General features: G+C 46.3%; 2 protein-coding genes across 2 annotated transcripts in view; one reads left to right on the forward strand and one right to left on the reverse strand.

Annotated features, from left to right (window-relative positions):
• Nucleotides 1-14,221, forward strand: part of LOC125942285 (uncharacterized) — a 342,786-nt gene extending 328,565 nt beyond the window's left edge. The window contains exon 2 of the mRNA XM_049660445.1: nucleotides 13,709-14,221. The gene's annotated coding sequence lies outside the window, so the exon portion shown is untranslated. The remainder of the gene's footprint in view (nucleotides 1-13,708) is intronic.
• On the reverse strand, nucleotides 11,810-18,940 carry LOC125943234 (uncharacterized). The gene is made up of 3 exons (XM_049661992.1): nucleotides 18,734-18,940; nucleotides 17,765-17,880; nucleotides 11,810-11,949 (listed from the first exon to the last, which is right to left on the reverse strand). The coding sequence occupies exons 1-3, from the start codon at nucleotides 18,880-18,882 to the stop codon at nucleotides 11,810-11,812; spliced, it is 405 nt and encodes a 134-aa protein (XP_049517949.1). The 5' UTR covers nucleotides 18,883-18,940.
• Between the last annotated feature and the right edge of the window lie 2,730 nt (nucleotides 18,941-21,670).

A 21,670-nucleotide genomic window follows, 5' to 3' on the forward strand; every position in this document is an offset into this window, starting at 1 on the left:
CTCTCCTTTCTTACGATGGACCATTTAGAAGCGGCACACCACCATCTGCGAAGAATACCCCCTGAAGAAGGAGCCGAATTGGCTTCGACACATCGGGCTAATAACATTCCTCCGCCGAATAACATTTCCTTATTTGGTTGGCGTCAATCTCCAAGTCTTAATCAATTTTCCCAACCAGACAAGCAATTCTGTCGAAATGTTTAGCTTCAAGAAAACACGTTGCAAGGTTTGTGCGCACATGATATATTGCCAAAAGCACTGCCTCCGATTTCCACATGAAAATTAAAGGTAATTTTACGTGTGGCACTAACAACTGTACATATTTGCTTGAATGTTCTGTTTGCAAATTACAGTACGTTGGACAAACTGAAACACGGTTCCGGTATCGTTTTAACAACCATAAGTGCCACGCTGCTACTCTCCCTCATCCTCCGCTATTAAAACACGTGCGCATTCCGGGTCACTCATTTGATAAAATCACCGCAATCATCCTTCAATCTGGTTTTCATTCCTACCACGAAAGAGATCTTGGAGAATCCTATCTCAATAATTTAAAGCGGTTACTTGGGGAATCAATGAAAGTGCTGGTAAACTTTCCTTTTTACCGGTTTAGTGTGCTAACACCTTGCAAGTTTCGTGGCCCTTTATTATTTCACATTTACTATTATCCCTATTACTTTTGGTTTCTTCGATGGCAAAAGGTGTGCACCTGCATTTATAGCTGTCATTCTTCTCTACTTTTCTATTTTGTCATTTGATTGTGCGGCCGAAACATCAGTAAAGTCGTGTTACTGTTTTTTTATTCTTTTTTAGTACGTTATCCTGTTCTTTGAAATACACACACACACACACACACACATATATATATATATATATATATAAAATCATATCATAAGAAGCCAACGCACAATGACACCAAGGACAACATAGAGGAAATCACTTGTACTCACTAATCCAATTAAAGAAAATGATAAATTACAGAAATTAAAGCGGATGAAAACGAACTGTTCGCAGGTGGGGAACGAACTCACGTCTTCGCATTACGCGTGCGATGCTCTCGCCATTGAGCTACCACGGAGCCGTTTTCCCATCCACTTTCTGGGGTATTTATGTTTTTTTTTTTTTTTCATCTAGAACTCACCCTGGGAGTGTTAGCCAGCGCCACCACTCGCAAACCTAGGGGCGCTTGTGGAACATCCTTTCTGCCGCAGGCGTCACGAGCACGTGATCTTTTAGGGTGATGGCAACTGGTCAATAAACCCACATATGCTACCCGAAGGCATCAATGTTGCCGGATTCGAGCCCTCGTTATGTAATGAACGAGAAGAAAGGGCACCGAGGGGCCCGATTTTTATTAATCATATCATAAGAAGCCAACACACAATGACACCAAGGACAACAAAGGGGAAATCACTTGTACTCACTAATCCAATTAAAGAAAATGATACATTAACAGAAATTAAAGCGGATGAAAAAACAACTGTTCGCAGGTGGGGAACGCACCCACGTCTTCGCATTATGCGTGCGATGCTCTCACCATTGAGCTACCGCGGAGCCGTTTTCCCATCCTCTTCCAGTATAACCCTTCCATTATAACTCATGTCATACGAGGCTTTCACTGCTAATCCCCGCTTCTAACGAAGGGTGGCGGTTGTGGTCGGTCACTTCTAGGTGAGCTTCTTTGTCCGAACGTCACTGTCACTGTCGGGCCGCGTCGCCATGTAGGCGGCCGCTGATGAAGGGGGTGGAATCGGGGGAAGCACCCAAAAAATGCGCACTGCCTAGTTGGGGCGCTTGTTTGCCCGTCTCGTCGGTGTCGGGCACTGTCGCTGTCTGGGCGACGCTCATGAAAGGGCCTGCCTCAATGGGAAACAATCAAAGAATGCACCCGGCCGATTCGGGACGCACACACACTGAACGAGAAGCGAGGGTCTCGAATCCGGCAGCATTGATGCCTTCAGGTGACATGCATGGGTTTATATACCAGTTGCCTTCACCCCAAAATGTTCACGTAGACGCGACGCCTGCGGCCGCAGATGTGCAAGACGTGTTCCACATCTGCTGCCAAGGCCGTGAGTGGTGGCACTGGCTAACACTCCCAGGGTTAGTTCTAGTAGATAAAAATAAATACCCCAGAAAGTGGATGGGGATGGGGAGCCAGTAGTTTTTTCGTCCACTTCATTTCCATTTATTTATAATTTCTTTATTACAATTAGGAATCAGATAATTTACTCTATGCTGTCCTTGGTGTTATTTTTCGTTGTCTCCTTATGATACTGCAATAATAAGAAAATAAATATTGTATGATAAGAAGAAACATCATCATAGGGTCAAAAATATACAGTATATAAAAATCTACAGTGTATAACCTTATACACACACACGAACATATACAAATAGAAGGCGAGGACATGTTGCATAACACTGAGTACCTATATGTATACACGTATGCAGAGTTACAAACACATACACGAGACCACGATACAGTTTGGGATGAGCAGGTGAACATATGAGGAATATACACACATGAAATAATGCATGCACAGATATACGAGCGTCAAAACCGAACGTCATCAAAAGACACACACAACCTACATGCGCACATAAATACAAATAATGGCATCTCGGTAAGGATGCCCGTGCCTTCGAAGATATGTTTGAGTGCTTTCAATGCTTCACGCTGTATCGTTTTCGATGGCCAAGGGCCCACTAATTTAGCGAGAGAGAACTATAGATTAGGATCAGTTGAGTGTAGATGTTATTCTATAGCTGCCGTCTACGCGTAGCGCGTCTGGGGCATTCGAGGAGTACAGATGGAGTCGTTGGCACGGGAGCAAGCCGGGGATGAAGCCCGTTTGATGCGATATGGAAAATGCTTCGTATAAGCTGTCCCAAGGCGTAGTCGATGAATTAGTGTCTGGGTACTTTTCGAAAGTTCTACATCCAGCTGGTATTTGAGTTGGGGGCCACTTCGTAAAGGATCGCTTCCTTAGTATCTTCATTAAACCATGTTGACATACACAATTACTTCTTTAGCACTTTTAATAGGGAAAAGCGAGTGCCCAACTAGGTCAAAACCAGTCGATACCCTTTACAAGTGCCAACTTGCCCTAGCTATTACTGGAAATGTTTCATAAACCATAAAAGCTGGAACCATTTGGTACTGGAGAACCGTGCCGGTGGCCGCAATGGTTCTTTTTTTGAATAGTATATAAGGAAATGCACTGGTTAAACTACATGGCTAATACAGATTTAAGAACAACTCCACTTCCGCATTTTTAGACGTCGATGCACGACTTATTTTTGTAGAAAAGACACCGGGAAGCTGACAGCTTCCTGGTAGAAGCTACCGTATTTCAAACAGTTGCGTGCGCTCCAAGCTTGTAGAAGCCTTTATTCCACACGTTACTATTACTATTACTTTTTTTTTTTCAAGTTGTACATAGGTACTTCGATTCGTGGGCCTTTCACCAATTTTGTCCAAGCTGGGGCTTTAACATATTCGCTTGACAGCTTAGTATAGATAAAAATTGTTGCGCAACTCAATTATTACCGCATTATCTGCGAATCTGGAACTGGTTTTAGAAAACAGTCAGCATCCCAAATACAGCGAGGTTAAATTAGCAAAAAGAAAACAGTTAATGAGTTCAATTAACAAGCTAGACAAAACTGCGAGTTACAGCACTTACGGAAATTTTTTCGTTACTGAGATTTAATTAGGTGATTATAATTATTTATCTAACTCGAGAAGCACTTTCCTAATTATCAAAGTGTTAATGAGGCGTTTGTAGGCAACCACGTGTTGCATATAAGTGCGGTATTTTCAGCGCCGTACTAATTGCGTACTCATTTTTTCCAAGTGATAAAGAAACCCGCGAAATATAAAAAAACAACACGTGACTGCATCACGGCAGCTGCATCGCGAGTGGCAACGGGGAAGTGGCAAGGCATTGTGATGGTTGTAGGCTGCTGGGCCAGCGGCTCCCGTTGGAGGACGGCACAAATGCATGCTGCTGGCCAAGCGTTGCCGAGGAGATAGCGATAAAGCGTCCAAGAGTGCTAAAAAAAAGAAAATAGCTTTTTCATTCTGTTTAAGGAAGGAAAGGGTAAAGCGCTAGAGGACTATGGAAGGCGATGACGGCTGCTTCGATTTCGCCGGTGGGGGAAAGACCTCGCCGCCATTCAGTAGGTGCTCCTCAGGCATTACCCTGCTTCATAATTTGGCTTTAATATACACAGAGCAGCAGACATGCCATATTCCGATGAAGAAAGAGCGGATATGGTACTGGCTCTTGGTGCATCAAGCAGCCATAGAAGGCAGGCAGTTAAGCTATTTCAAGGCTAGCATCCAGGTACCCGTCCAAGCTCAATGACAATTGTGCGTGCACATGAGATGCTGAAACAGAATGGGACATTTGCCATGAAACGACTCAAATCTGCAATTTTTGGAGAGGAAGCGGAGACAGATATCCTGTCCAAGTTTTCTGCACACCCCCGGGAAAGTGTCTGTAGTGTGGCTGCTGAAGCTGGTGTGTCGAAATCATCGGTGTGGAGAATACTGAAGAAGAGACAACTTCATCCTTACCACGTGCAGCTGCACCAAATGCTGGAGCCCCGCGACTTCCAGAGTAGAACAGACTTTTCAAACTGGATTCTAATCAAAACAGAAGAGGACCCAGGTTTTGTTAGCAAGATCCTGTGGACCGATGAAGCTAACTTTTCGCGCAATGCCCAAGTGAACATCCACAACGCCCGCTATTGGCAGGACGAAAACCCTCACTGGGTTTTGCAGGCGCATCATCAATATCAGTGGTCCTTTAATGTGTGGTGTAGAATTTACAGCGGCACTACCATTGGGCCTGTATTTCTTGGCTACACGCTTGCCGGTGAATGAAACGTCAATATCCTCAATGGGACACTTCAGGATTTTCTCTGCGAAGTTCCATTGGCTAGGATCAAGGATATCTGGTATCAGCATGATGGAGCTCCTGCGCATGGCAGTCACAAAGCTTGCAATTGGCTGGATGAAGTTTTCACGCAGCAGTGGATAAAGCCACATGGGCCCATTTCCTGGCCAGCAAGGTTACCGGATTTAACCTCCCTGGATTTCTTTGGGGGTCCGTGAAGAATCAAGTATACCGGAGAACAACCCGATCATCAGCCAACTTAAAGGAAAAAATAAGACAAGTTTGCAACTTCATTCCCGAAACCCTGATCAAGAACGCCACGGAAAATGTGCTAAAGAGATGCCAGAGTTGCATTGCAGCAGATGGCGATCTGTTTGAACACGCATTATAATCGTGGGACGATTTCGCAAGTACTGACCACTGAAAGAAAAAAAAAACCTACTGCTAATGCCCCCTCCTCCCCACTAGCATCCCCCTACTTCCACATCCTCCACGTCGTCGCCCCCTCACGCATTCCAAGTTCAAAAGTTCATAAAAAGGTATTTCCTTGTTTTCTTTAGCAGTCTTGAATGTTTAGTCTCCTCGGCAGCACTCGGCCAGCAGCATGCATTTGCGCCGTCATCCGACGGAGCCGCCAGCCCAGCGGCCTACAACCATCACAACGCCTTGCTGCTTTCCTGTCGCCTGTCTCGATGCAGCCAGCCTTGTTCACCGAACGCATGCTTGAGAGCAGCACGATAGCACTGTGCAAGAGCTCCGTCACGTGGCTTTTTTTCATATTTTGCGGGCTTTCTTTGCATCGCTGAAAAAAAGGACTACGCGAGATGCGTAGCACAGGAAACAACACCATCAGTGGTTTCTGAAGGTGCTCCACAAATCTGTGAATCATACCTGGGGTCCTTGGCCAATAAATAAAAGTTGGGTAATTAAACTTAATGAGTGAGTTATGGGGAAAACAAAAAATTGCCCGAGTTACTGTAGGCCAGTGCGAATAGTGTGCATTTGGTTCAATGCGCTTCTGACATGCCTTTTATTTTTTAAACCTTGGTTCAAGTTACGTGGCTCAAGTTACCCTGGATAATGTCATCACTTCCACTACAAGGGCGATACGAGATGGGATGCCCGATACATAAACTGCCAAGTTATCAAATAGCATGAGACTTGACATGACTGTGATGGGGCTAGCCATTTCCTTTTCTTTGTTTGGATATGCTGTTCAGCTTGTGCATGTTATAGTGCAAGCATGCCACCAATGGGGTTGAGCATTATAAAAATCAAGTACACTGCATAAATACATTAACATTTGTGCAATAAAAATGTTTTCGGCTCAGAGCTTTTGCTGTATACAGTGACCTACAGTGTCAAAGTAAAGGTCAAGGGTTATTCTAGAATGTGGAGAGATTCACTTCTACGGTAATGAAGAATATTAAAAAATGTGATGTCACCCACCATGTTACCCTTGGTATAGTAGGCAGAGAGACTGTGCTTGCACATTTATTGGTGCACAAGGGGAGGCCTGACTTGGATGTCAGGGGGGACTAAAACCAGGGACTCGGATGCCAACTTCACTGCTTTAGGTTAGTGCATTTACACAGTAGAAATATCTCAAGCTGCCAGGCACAGCGCTATATGGCATGAAAGGAAACAGTTGTCATCATGTGCTTCTTTTGCTCACACTAGTCTGTGATGCACAAGTATTTGTGCCAACTGTGAGCAGCACATGAATTGTTCTGGCACTCGCCATTGCATGGGTATACATGTGCACAGAAACAAGTACAGTAGCTGCTGTAGAATTCAATAGTAGCAAGAGCGAGCAGAAGGAAACATTAGGTGTCCCATCAACATAAATGAATTCACAGTGCTTACCTGCACTGAACCACGGGTAGTATCCTGTAGTTTTGGAAGTGCGTTGGCTATGTCGAGGTGAAATGTAGCATTAAATCTGGAGTACAAACTCTGATGCCCATGCATTCAGTCAGATCTTCCAGATTTAGCAGAGACCAAAACACCAGAGGAAAGCTTGTAAAACTACTAAATGGCAACTTTATTTGGTAAATGAAAGGTTGTTTCCAGTTGAGAAGCACCTGCATCGACAGAAGCTGTAGGCTGCTGTAAACATTATACTTAAGCAAATGAGTGCACTGACGTTACATAAATAATAAACATGATTTCACTACACAGATGAAGGCAGTCCTACCTCATCTCAAAACATTGTTCTCACCTTCTGCTCTCCTATTTGCCACATAAGCGCTGTGTATTAAGACATACTCTCAATCTTTAGTGCAATGCCTTTGTCACTGGCTAACCACAAGTTAAGCCCTATACAATCAGGTGTAATATCAGCATCAGACCGTTCTCTTCAGCTCCTACTTTGTGACTGATGAGGCGGCTGTATTTCCACGAGGCCGGATCCAGCTCCACAGGGTCACCACTGGACTGCAGGAGCATGGACACCTGCATAAATAAAGTTGTCTATTTTTCATACACTGCAAGTAAGTGCCCAGTCTTTATCGATCTTTTAACTCACGGACACAGGTGTATGTTATCCTTTTCATTCAATAAAGAAGTGTAAACATCGACGAAAAGCTCTTGAACGTGTATGTGTTTTCCATCTGCACTCACTGACAAGAAGCTAGGCTCGAGCGCTGCATAATGCCCAGTTCCCTACTATCAGCTTCGCCGCAATGCAACGTTGCTACGCGGTCGAGCATACACAAGGTACTGCGGTGAAGCATGCCAAGTGTAAAGGGGCCATTGTCACGGGATATGGTGCGATACTCGCGGCGCTCCCCGTCACCTCTCCTGTCACAGTACACAGAGACGCCTAATGAATGGGCTGGCAGGCCTTCAGAGATATTTCGGACATGGTTGTGGTGATTTGAGCACTTGTTTCGCCCACCTAGCATGCCGGACCGGATACAATGATCGTAACGGCCCGGGAATTGGGTACGATACGCGTTCCTTAATTGTATACAAGATCCTCAGAATAACTACGAATCTGTACCACGTGGTTGATGAGTGTTTCTGTACAGCTTTCACAATGGCCTATGTACGTTCTTACTTTAACATACAGGATATGATGTGCGTTTCAATTCATTGAAGCCTTTTCATAAGCATCGGCGTGACGTAATGCTTTGTCAGTGTTGCTGTACAGCTGTACGTCACAATGGTCTATGCCAAAGTGCATAGCGACGTTGAGTTTTCTTACTTTTACAAACAAGCAGTTGAATTCATAAACAGTTTCCGTTCCCGCGAATCTGCTGAAGTGTGCGGCATGTTGACCTTGCTCAACGACACTATTGAACAATGCATCGGCACGATGTAATGCTTTGCCACTAAAGTCATCCGAGAAGACACCTCACTTCCAAACCTATCCCCCTGCGACTATAAAAATTTAATATGCTACCGTCGCAACAAACTCGCCTCGGACACAGCTTCTTCGCCTTGCTGGCACGCATTCTGTCGATTCTCTGTGCTGCCAGCTAGGCTTGGGACGAACGGTGCTAACAAATTTCGTCCCCGTAGTACCTAGGCGAAGAAAAATTTGCACAGAAAGAGAGGAAAGATCCAATTATGATGTGCAGGTCATGTTTTTTTATTTCTGGATCATCATCATCATGATCAACCTATGTTTATGTCTCTCCCAGCGATCTCCAATTACCCCTGTCTGGAAGATACTATACTCTAAAGCTTTCAGGTACTAACTACCATCTGATGCCTTTAAATAGACCATTGGAGGACTTCGCTGTTTTTAAATTCGTGCTAGACAATGGCTCTCTGGATTCCCGGGTTTTTCAAAAGTATCGGCAAGATTTTCGGGGTCAATTTTTGTACTATTTCTTCTAAGCTACAATACTACAACAGGGTACTAATATAAGCGCTGAATTCGTGGGCTTCTAAACTGAGTGGAAAAATTGAAAATAAAATCTACTGATTTCTACTGATTTTTCGCGCAAAAATCTACTACTATTTTTTTTATGTGTCGTGGCAACACTGCTTGCTCCGTCCGCCTTCGACAGACATCTGCTTGCGAGCTCCTCTCTGCCTTGCGCTATCTTTTAGATTATTTCCTCAGCTTTTTTGTGTGCTTTTTCACTAGTTCCATGGCCTTATCTGCTGGACGCGATGCCGGCAACGAAGCTCAAGACAGTGCAGATGTTTGGTGCGCGGAAGCGCGCTATGCAGTTTGTACGAGCATCGAACGTCCGATCTTCTGCTGCCAGTGCCGACTGCGTAGACGCTTCCAGCGGCGGAACTGTGCTGTCGGTTGTCGCCAGTCGAGACTCCGACTCATTGAGTGTGCCTGGAGCCACAAGCACACCGAGTGTTTCCGAGATTGCCGGACCCAGCTCGTGTTCTGAACTGGTGCCATCGAGCGTGAGCGGATTGTCGACCATTCATCTGCGGACGCGTTTTCTGACTAAGCAAGAGATTGACGCGAATGCGAAACGTCGTGATGCTGTTAGCACTGAACTCGGCTCTATGCCAGCGACCCGGACGAAATTTGAACTAATGGAGCCGGCTCTTACACCTGCAGTTGCAACTACAAGTGAGGGCATAAATTTTTCTCTTGTTCAGATGGACGGTTTTAACAGCTTGTTCGGCTGCACAGTGTGCAAACATTGCTTGAAAGGTGGTTTGACTGGCGACAAAACTTGGAAGTCGTGTGCCCCTTTTGCTGCACCATTGAGAGCTCATGGACTTCACCCCCGTAAAAAGGACTCTCGGGCTTTCGAAGTCAATGTCCACGCCATAATGGCTATGAAGCAAATAGGAAAGGGGCAAACAGCTCTCAACGATTTTTGGGCAGCAATGAACCTTTCTTACAGAGGTCTGCACCACAAGAGGTTTCAAAAGCATCTAAAAGAGACGTTCAGGGAGCCAGAGGCCCACGCCTTGGATACCTTTTATGCCAATTCTGCCGCAGCAGTAATTACCGCATATAAACAAATGGACTTCAGCTTTTGCAAAGACATCACCGTGGTGTATGATGGAACGTGGCACAAGCGTGGACACACATCTCACATTGGAGTAGGATCCATAATTGAGTTCCATACCGGTCTCATCTTGCATGCCATAGTTCTCTCCAACCACTGCCTTGGATGCCAAACAGGGCCCAAACCTGGAGATGCAGCATGACAGCTGGCACCAGCACATCTGCCAGAAGAACACAGATGCAAAATCTGGAAGCATGGAGGTGGAGGCAGGCCTGACTCTTTTCAAGCGGTCCATATCCAAGCATGGCCTGCGTTACACTACCCTTGTGTCTGATGGGGACAGCCGTACCTTCTCTGGAAGGGAAGTGGACTATGCAACATTATGAAGAAGAGTGATAAGCCACTGAGTGGGAAGGCGAAGTTGACAAATGCGCTCATTGAGAAGCTTACAGACTATTATGGTTGGGCCCTGAGGAAAAACTCTAGTGACGTTGCAGCAATGCAGCGTGCAGTGATGGCAACATATTACCATGTCACATCGACCGACCAAAACCCTCACCATGAACTTTGCCCAGAGGGAGCTGAATCGTGGTGCCGCCATAAAGCTACAGAGGCAAAGGGTGAGCCACAACCCCCCCCAAGCACAATCGCAACCTTCCAGACTACGTTGCTGCAGCTATGCTGCCCGTCTACCAGCAACTTCCACAGGCGTCTCTTCTCCAGCGCTGCATGGGAGCGAAGACTCAGAATGTGTCGGAATCGTTCCACTCTGTCCTCTGGTCCTTGATGCCAAAAGAGCAGCACGCATCCTTGATTGCCATAGAAACAGCACTGCATGACACGGTGCTGCGCTACAATGCCGGCTGCTGCAAAGCAACTGAAATGATTTCAGTCTCTGTTGGACTCCAGTCAGGACACCTAGCCATCCAGCGAGCTCTTGAAAAAGATGCTCAATGCCTTAAAAAAAAAACACCAAACGACACCAAGAGAAGATGGAAACAAGGCGGAACAGGAAAAGAGTACACAAGTACACTCCAAGCTACTCCGCAGGAGCTTTCTAATAAAAACACATGTGTTCAACTTTCAAAGCCTGTTTTCACAGAATATATTTTTTCGCTAGTAGTGATGCTGAGGAAGGCACTATCTCAAGAACCGCTCTTCACATTTATGTGCCGTCTTTTTTATTCTGTTCCTGAATGACTTTGCCAGGGGGTAACAGGCTTCTTTTTTTGAAAGCTGGTGCAGTTAATTTATAATACGCAATTAATTTTTGATGGATTATTGGTGTCCAATTTATCGGTCGGCGACTGTATATCCATAAATGTATCCGGTGACAAAACGACGACGAATGCCAAACCCCCGAGAAGACACAATGAAAGCTTCGCTTTAAAACAAAGAAGTCTCAACATTGTTTGCAAGTAGCCGCAACTCACTTTTCCTTGGCCGATCCCGTTTCCTGTCTTCCATTGCTCTTAGGCCCTGTCCACAACCTCATGTGTGGGTGCTGAAACAGACACGTTTGCTCGGTGTGTCGGGGCAGGGTCACCTAAAAGATAATTGTAAAACAAGTTGAAGGATTTCTAACCAGAAACGAAATTATGCAGTTAGAGAAAATAAAAAAGGTTAGCATTAGCAGGACCAGACGCTTGGCAAGTAAGAAACAATGCAAAACTTTGTGATGCCATACTGAAATTTCCACGAGAGCTTCCTATGATATAATATATTTTGACAGTGCCTATTTGTGGCTGGCTGAATGTTTTCCAGAAAAGAAAGATTACAGACTTCCAGACCTTTTTCTTATTTTTCTTGTTATTTTGACCAAGATGACAGGTAGACCATGTTTGGGGGCCTTCCTGTGGCACTTTTCAAACATGGTAGCTAAAACAACCTATCTGCTAGACAATGATGTCACGAACACCTGAACACAATACAGTAACCAAGCACTTGTAGTGAAGGGCAGCACGCTCAAAGGTTTGCCTCGAGTTGAGAAATCTCGTCTTGAGACGGTCGCACATAGGGGCAAGGGTCATACTTGCGCTGCTTGTTCACAACATGCATCTGAAAGGGGATGTCCTGAAGTGGCAACCTTGGGGCCTGTTTTTTCACTGCACCACAAAGAAAATAAACATGTCAGTAATGCAAGACACATCTATTATCGTAATCAGTACAGTACTGCTTTTAAGTTTTAAGTTTTTAAGTTTTAAGTACTGTTTTAAGTTTTTCGGCAAAACCTACTATGGTCATTGAGACAACGACGACGAAGTTGCTCTTTGCTAGAACGCATCTATCTCGGCTAGCTATATTTCGTCCAATTTTCCACGATTTCCGGGGCGCTTTATGCATCCAGCCTTGCGGCTATGGACGCGGAGCCTCCCGCAGTCCTGTGTGGCCAGAAGTCTACCACGGCGAGCTCTTCATTGACAAGGGGCAACCGGTCCACCAGCAGTGAAGACTCCACTGAGGCTCCTGCTCTCGTGGTCATGGATGCGGATCCTGCAATCCCGCCGGGCCAGAGGTCTACTTTGACAAGCTCCTCAAGGAAGCGAGGTACTTGGTCTAGCACCAGCGAAGACACTGAGATTTACTCAGTCACAGGCGACGACTCATCGGACGACAGCTTTGTATCGGTGAGGAGCCGAAAGGCAAAAAGAAAACTCAAGACGTCATCACCCAGGAGTACATCAACCCTGCATGCAAAACCTGAGCGCTGGCCGCACACCATCCTTTTCATCACTGTGGATAATTCCATCAGCCTTCGAGGATTAAACAGGCAAGCTCTCTCCGTTTTCTTTGAGGGAATGGCACCAAACGAAATTAAGGAGGTCCGAATAAACACGCGGAAGAATGTCTTGGCTGTCGACACGACCCGGAGAAATGCGCTGGATAAGCTCCGACAGATAACAGAATTGGGAAACATCAAAGTAAGACCGGTTATACCAATGGAAGAAACCTGCACTGCCGGCGTAATCTACGACATTGACCTGGCAATTACGAACTCAGACCTGCCCATTCTGATTAAACCGGCGTATGAAGGAGTAGCCATAACGCACGTATGCCGCCTCGGAAACAGCCGCTGCGTGAAGATAGTTTTCAAGGGTGACTCTATCCCTTCGCATGTCAAGGTTGGTCACTTCCGACATGTTGTTCGGCCGTTTGTCCCTAAGCCGCTTCAATGTCACAAATGCTTCAAGATTGGACATGTCGAGGGCGCCTGTGCAAAATCTGCAGTGTGCCCTCGGTGTGCGGAGTCGCACACTGCAGACGTCTGCCACGCAACCAACATTAGATGTGGCAACTGTAACGGTTCTCATGAAGCTACATCTAAAGACTGCCCACGGATCAAAAAAGAATTTGCTATCCTGAAACAGATGGTCAGGGACAGCTCATCTCCCAGTGAAGCTTCTGAAAAGATCCGGCGTCGACGTCGACGTCATCGACGGAAACGTATAACTCAAGGTGCAGTTCATGCACAGATTGTGCCAACGAGATCAGCTTCGAGTACAAGCAGACCCGAGATCACAATGAGGCCTCAAACGGAAAATCCTTCCCGTGTAGAAGACTGGCCAGCACTCCCGGGCGCTCAGCCTTCCAAGGAGACTACACGTTTGATGCCTCCATCGAAGCCACCTTCAGTTGATGTTCTGCCAACAGTAGACCGCCAAATCATCCCGATGTTGCGGTCCATAATTGATGTCATCAGAGTAATGCTGACCAGCATGGAAACTCCATCCGCTCGAAGGGGACTACAAGTGCTGGACTTGCTGAGCCCAGTCCTAGCAACCCTCGAGTGAACCATGGCTGACAACCACCAGTCATTTCGTAAGGAGGTCAAAGAAGCATTGATTATTCAGTGGAACGCCAGAGGTCTAAGATCTCGCATTGCTGATTTTCGCCAGTTTGTACATGTTAACCAATTTCCAATAATCGTTATCTGTGAACCAAATTTAACACACCCTATCAGACTATCCGGCTACGAGTCAATTACGTCCTCAAATAACAACGGAAATAGCAAGGTAGTCGTCTTTATTCGCCGTGAGCTTACTTACGTCATCCAGCCTGTGCAACCTCATGACGACAATCAGTATGTCTGCTTAACCGTCAAAAATAGAACGCTCACCTTTACACTTGTAGGTGCGTACCTATCTCCATCAAGCCGGTTTGACACCAAAAGACTAGAAGACATAATAAAAGCGTCTCCTGGTCCTTGGATTATCACCGGGGACTTTAACGCCCATCACACCATTTGGGGAAGCTCAAAAGTCAACGCAACCGGACGAAGACTCGCTTCGTTTTCCTCCAATCATGACCTCTTGCTGCTCAATGACGCTAGTCCTACGTTTCTACGGGGCACAGTGTACAGCAGCTGCCTGGACTTGACCTTTGTATCACGCTGCTTTGCCACGCGCGTTAAGTGGTTTTTGGACATTGAGACACATGGCAGTGATCACATCCCCACCTACCTCAAGATTGACGGCATGTCTAACACTCACACGCCAAGCACACTACGAAGAATTGATTGGACTGTGTTTAAAAACCACCTGGAGGACGCTTGTCAGAAAGGTCTTTTATCTGGACTGTAGGAAGCTATTAAAGAAGCGGCGCAGACATCTATGTGCACGCTCATGTGCTCATCGAAGCACTCACAATTCGACCTGGAGTTGGAGCGACTTCGTGCTATTCGTCGTCGCGCCGAACGAAGATACCGACGCACGAAGTCCATTCACGATCTAAGGACAGCCCGGCGCACTCAAAAGAAGATACAACGCCGCATAGATAAACTGGAATCGGAGCGATGGGCAAAGTATTGTGAGTCCCTTGACCCCCGCAAGCCACTGTCTCAAATATGGAGAACTGTGAGAGGCCTACGTTCCGTTCCGGAACAACGCTTTCCATTCAAGGCACTAGCACTTTTCCAACGCCGACAAGACCTCGACGTGGCGGAAGATTTCTGTGCCATGATTACAGGCCAGTCAGCGGGATCAAGTTCCTTTACCTTTGACTACGTTCCGGACACATGGGACTCACGCATGGATCTGCCGTTCACCATTCAAGAGCTCGACGCGGCACTTGCCCTATGTAATTGGTCGTCGTCACCTGGACCAGATGGTATTTCTTACCGTACCTTGTGCCACCTCGGTGAACTAGCTCAAAGTGCCTTGCTGAACATCTTCAATGATTCCTGGGAGAATGGAAACGTTCCTCAAGAATGGAAGACCAGCCGCCTGGTACCACTCCTCAAACCTGGCAAGTCTCCTCTAGAGATTACTTCCTACCGCCCAATCGTGCTGGCCAGTTGCATTGGGAAGGTGATGGAACGAATGATCCTCGCCAGACTTGAATGGTACCTGGAACGCTATGAAGTTTATCCAGACGCAATGGCTGGCTTTCGACGTCACCGATGTTCCATTGACAACGTCATCGATTTGGTTACTTACGTTCAACATCAAAAGGCATGTAAGCGATTATCTGTCGCCATGTTCCTCGACATCAAAGGAGCATATGACAATGTTCTTCATGAGGCTATATTAGAGGCTCTGGAAATGGTTGGCCTCGGCGGTAGGCTTTATCGTTGGACACGCCGTTATTTACATATGCGGTCTCTATTTGTGAATACTGAAGACGGCCCAACTTCTCAACACTATACACACCGTGGAGTACCACAGGGTGGTGTGTTGAGCCCAACACTCTTCAATCTTGTGCTCATTGCCCTCGTAGAATGCCTACCAAATACGGTGAAGTTGTCAATATATGCGGATGACATATGCGTCTGGGCATCTGGCGTGACGCGTCCTCAAGTACGTGCTAGGCTCCAAAAATCTGCGGCGTTGATAGCGATGTACCTTAATGAACAAGGCCTCAAGATTTCCCCGGAAAAATGCGCATTGATCGCATTTAGCCGGAAACGAATGACACCATACACCATAACCATCGATGGACAAAATATCCCTTACGTCAGAACGCACAGGTTCTTAGGGGTAATCATCGACCGTGACCTTTGTTGGAGTCCCCATGTCACCAACCTAAAGAAGCGCCTGACAGCCATCTCTCATCTCTTCAAGTTTCTTGGAGGAAAATCCTGGGGTACTTCAGTACACGCAATGATGCAACTCTACAGGACGCTGTTTCTCGGGTATCTGAGGTACAGCTTGGCAGTGCTGACCAATACCTGTAGAACTAACATTCGTACAATCGAAAGTGCTCAGGCACAGGCACTTAGGGTCTGTCTAGGGTTGCCACGATGTACATCAACATCAGAAACCATTGCAATTGCACATGACTACCCAGTGAAGATTCACATTATTATGGAAGTGCTCAGAGCACACGTCAGGCACCTTGCTCGCGCACCTTCCCACTATCTAGCCTCACTGCCAGAAGACCGACCACGTGCCTCTTTTTGTCAGACAATACTGCCTTATCGTATATACCTTCCATCAGGTTACACAGCTGCAATGAGAGTTTTGTTTCCTCCTTGGTGCTTGGCTCAGCCACAAGTTCGACTGACAGTGCCTGGAATTCGAACGAAAGCCGAACTCTCATCACCAGCTCTCAAGCAACTTTCGCTGATCATGCTCTACGAAAAATACAGTGATCATACCCATCTATACACTGATGGTTCAACCACCATGGACGGTTCTGCAGGATCAGTGTTTTTTCCTGCGAAAGTCTCCACCATGAAATTCAAGACATCACACCAGACGACATCGACAGCCGCGGAGCTTGCTGCTCTTCGTAGCGCACTTCGCATAATTCGTGAGGAACCACCTAACAAATGGAGTGTTTTCAGTGACTCCAAGGCAGCGCTACATTGCTTGCTTTCCGCCTTACACCGTGGACCCTACGAACAACTAGTCCTCGAAATCCGAGAGCTCCTTCATTGCCTTGTCAAGCAAGGACACGACGTCACCTTTCAGTGGCTCCCTAGCCACTGTGGCGTAATGGGCAACGAATATGCTGATGAAGCTGCTCGATCTGCTCATGAAGACGGCGCACAGGAACCAATCCCGCTGTCACGAACAGATGCAGCAGCGAAACTTCGAGTGCTTGCAAACGATGCCACACAATCGTTGTGGAACACACCTAGTTTGCAACACACACGTCTGCATCGACTGGCCCCTGTCTTCGACTTCGTCCTCCACCTGGACTATCCCGACCCGAAACAACAGTACTTTGCCGATTGTGGCTTGGTGTCGCATTTACAAAGTCGTTTGCTTTCCGCATTGGATGGGAGGATAGTGCTGCGTGTGACCACTGCGGCGACGAGGAAACAATCGAGCACGTACTTTGTCACTGTCCCCAATACAGCGCACATAGGCAGTCATTCGCGACCGCGCTGGCACGTCTTGACGACCGGCCGCTTTCGGAGCAGACAGTCCTGGAACGCCGGCCTATACAGTCGTCACACAATAAGTCAGTCAAGGCACTCTTGAAGTTTTTGCGATCGAGTGGACTATCTGACAGACTATAGTTCTCACAGACGTTTCCAACCTCCTCCTTTTATTTTTTTTCTTTTTTTTTCTTAATTCCTTGATTTTTTTTTTCGTGACTGCTTTTTCTCTTCCCTATTCTTTCCACCTTTCATTTCCCCTTCCCCTTCCCCCAGTGCAGGGTAGCAAACCAGAATCTTTTCCGGTTAACCTCCCTGCCTTTCCCACCACGTTCCTCTCTCTCTCTCTTTTTTAAGTTTTTCTATAGTGGAGGCTGTTACCATCTACTAATAGCAATATTTACCAGCCTATTCTGTTGCATACTTTTTGTTTTGTCAACTGTGCTTTCGAATTGTGATTCAATATAACATGCAAAAATAAAGTTCACTTAGTGTACTGTGATTTCTGAATTACTCGACAAGCCGAGGCTGACAACAAAATCAATGCTCCAAATAATTTGTAAAAAAAAAAGAAAACATTTCAAATGGTACTACACCTTCATCAGGAAAAATCCACTTGCATGGCACATCAATACAGGACTCTTGTTCCTTGGCCGTCTTGTCTGCTACGCTCAGCAGCACTCCAGCAACATGCTGACAGGATTGACTGAGCCTGCAGTCCAAAAAGTGTGGGTATAGGTGGATATAAACAACCAATAATTAGGATTGTATGAATTCCTTAGGAAAGCAGGCTGTTCTAAAGCTGCAGCGCCGGAAAGAAAAGTAATATAAACGTAAAAGTGACGGCAAAGTATGTTCATGTGAGGGGACTACACACTGGAGACACAACCTTTGCTTAAAGCATTCCCTGAAACCTTGGCGTGGCAGTACGCAGTTAGTGTGTGCACGATCCACCGCCTAAACGCTTTATACCCCTGTGCTGAGGTGGAAGTCAAAAGCGCTTTACAAGAAAAAATACGCGGCGAACGTGTTCCTATATTTCATATGTAGCGCAAAGGGAAGCGTGGCCGGGGCCTCGGTTATCCGCACCAGTTTGAGTTTTGTTTCTTTATAACGCTGACAACTCTCGCACGGACAGCTTCCATGCCTACTGAAGTCCATTTGCGTTGGAATCTTAGCGTACGATTAAAGCGCGATTATAGCAAGATCGAAGTCAAGCGAACACCGAAGCGAGACGTACTAATGATTGACCCCGCACTGGCGCAGGCACACAAGTCCGTTTGACAAGAAACGGCCACAGCTACAGCGCAGTTCGCATGTATTGTATGTACTGCATTCTACATTTTCTTCGCGGTTCGCAGAACCAAGGCACGATAGAACTACACACCCCTACTGCTTCCAATCGTCGTAGAATGGAAATATTAAGTACTTTCGTTTAGTGCATGCTGGGTCTGCTACTCGTTTCAAAGCGAATGTGCGCGTGTTTTAGGGACCCGACTCACTGCCAAAAGCTGAGCTCTTCACTGATAACTGCATTTTTGTTGGCCAGAATTGCAATTTCTTACCCGGCTACACATGTGCAGTGCGCTCCAGCTATGTCCCCACTTGCTTTGCGATACCACGCCGTCACGATGTAGGCACCGGACTTCATCGATGGCAAGCAAGCCGCCCGAACAAGACCCACTTGTAGGTCACTAGTGCTCAAATTGAGCATAACGTTCTTCACGTAGCCCTCTTCTTTAAATGCCCAACGACGATGGGCGTGATGCACGGTCGCGGTTGTAGAGTGCAGGTAGCTCCACACTTGGTCGCTGGCAATCGAGCATTGCGAAAAGTCACAAATCCATCCCGTGTCCAAAAAAGAAAACGGAATACAGTCTTCCTCCATCATTTTGACACGACGTAGGACGACTAAACAAACAACGGAAGCTGAATTTCACGCGATCAAACTCGATGGCACAGGTAGCAATATGGAGACGACGGGGAATGCTCCCCCAACGCGTCTTTATAGGAGGCGTTGGCTCCCCACACAAATAATCTCGCACCCAGTGCCCCGAACGCTTCCTCAGGCCTACGGCAGATGGCGCTCGCTATTTTGCAAAGTCTGCCGACATAAGAACAATGATGACAGAAAAATTTAAAGAACGAAACATAGCATGTGCTCAATCAGGTGAGGATGGACTAGTCAGTGCAGTGGCTCCACTGGCACAAAGCGAGTGGGAAAGGGCAGAGAAGAGGGTTCCTAGTAGCACGTCGACAGGTCCTGATGGCATCCCAATTATGTTGATAAAGACATTGGGCCCAAAATCTAAGAAAGCATTAAGAGAGGCAGTGAGCAAAATGATAATGGACGGTAAAGCCCCCGACGGGTGGAGACTGAGCAGGATGAGCATGATATATAAGGGAAAGGGGGACAAAGCCGACATAAACAACTACCGTCCCATAACAGTGACGTCAGTGGTTTACAGGGTGGTGATGCAGATTATAAAGGACAGACTGCAGGCATGGGTGGAGAGCGAGGAGGTGCTGGGGGAACTACAAAATGGGTTCCGGAAACAAAGAAGGTTAGAAGATAATCTGTTCTCATTGACACAGTGTATTGAAATAGCAGAAAAGGAACACAGGCCCCTATGGCTTGCATTTCTGGATATCAAGGGAGCCTATGACAGTGTAATTCAAAAGGATTTGTGGGACATACTGGGCCCTCTAGATGTGGAAGATGGAGTAAGAAATCTTTTAAAAGATATCTATAAAAGTAACAAGGTGCTTATAAAATGGGAAGACAAGGTATCTGGGCCTATAGAGATACAGCAGGGGCTTAGGCAGGGGTGCCGTCTGTCACCTCTGTTGTTCATGCTGTATTTACAAGGATTAGAGAAAAAATTAGAGAGGAGCGGATTTGGCTTCAACCTTTCCTATTTCAAGCAAGGAGAATGGATTAAACAGTCATTACCAGGACTAATGTATGCGGATGACATTATACTTATGGCTGACAGCAAGGAAGACTTGCAGAGATTAGTGGACATCTGTGGTAAAGAGGGAGATAGCTTAGGTTTGAAGTTTAGTAAAGAAAAATCGGCAGTCATGACTTTTAATGATAATCAGGGCAGCGAGCATAGGATACAGGAGGTTACGCTGGAGGTGGTGGATAAGTACAAATATCTTGGAGTGTGGATAAGCAATGGGGCTGAGTACCTAACAGAACATGAAAAATATGTGACGGCTAAAGGTAGCAGAAATGCAGCTGTGATGAAAAATAGGGCACTGTGGAATTACAATAGGTACAAAGTGGTGAGAGGGATTTGGAAAGGGGTGATGGTTCCTAGTTTGACTTTCGGCAATGCGGTCCTGTGCATGAGATCAGAGGTTCGAGCAAGGTTGGAAGTTAAGCAGCAAGGGGTAGGTAGACTGGCTCTGGGAGCACACGGAAATACACCAAATCAGGGGGTACAGAGTGACATGGGATGGACGTCATTCGAGGGCAGGGAAGCCAGCAGCAAGATAGAATTTGAGGAGCGATTGAGAGAAATGGGAGAAAAGTGGTGGGCAAGGAGAGTTTTCAGTTATTTGTACATGAGGAATGTTGATACAAAATGGAGGAAGCTGACCAGAAAACTGTCAATCAAATATTTGGACTGCAGGAGGGGTGCAAACCAGGAAACAGCGGTTAAGAAAAAGGTTAAGGAAACAGAGAGGGGTCTGTGGAAAACAGGGATGCAGACGAAATCAGCACTGGGAACATACCGAACGTTCAAGCAAGAAATTGCCAAAGAAAATATCTACGATAATTCTAGGGGAAGCTCTTTGTTGTTTGAAGCCAGGACGGGAGTATTGCGGACTAAGATGTACCGAGTCAAGTACCAAGGTATAGACACGTTGTGCTGTGCGTGCGGAGAAGAAGAGGAAACGGGCGAACACCTCATGCTTTTCTGCAAAGGGCTTAACCCTACAGTGCAAAGCAACGGGGCTGACTTTTTCAAAGCATTGGGGTTTAGGGACAGTGAAGGCAAAATAGACTTTAAGCGTGTAGAAATAACCAAACAGAGGTTATCTGATTGGTGGATAAAATCAAGGCAGGGGTGAAATTTCACCCACCACAAGTACAAAATCTGTTAATAGTCATGGCTAGGTGGCGTATACCACCGCCCGATTTAAAGGGTTCAGCCTCATCCATCCATCCATCCATCCATCCATCCATCCATCCATCCATCCAGTGAGAGAAATAGAGACCGTGAATTGGATGAAAAGAATGGAAACAAAAAGGACAATGGAGATTTACAAGAATGAGAAGAAAGAAATTAGAAGGGAAAATCTGTACGATAACACAAAGGGCAGTGCCTTGCTATTTGAGGCTCGAGCCGGTTGCCTAAGGACGAAAACATATCGGAACAAATATTCGGAACTAGATGAGACATGTGCGTGCTGCAGTAAAGATCCAGAAACCATCCAGCACATCCTGATGGAATGCGACGGGATCCACCCAGCGAGAACCGTAGGTAACG

This window comes from Dermacentor silvarum, chromosome 1 (assembly GCF_013339745.2).
Source record: "Dermacentor silvarum isolate Dsil-2018 chromosome 1, BIME_Dsil_1.4, whole genome shotgun sequence".
In the NCBI taxonomy this organism is placed as follows: Eukaryota; Metazoa; Arthropoda; class Arachnida; order Ixodida; family Ixodidae; genus Dermacentor; species Dermacentor silvarum.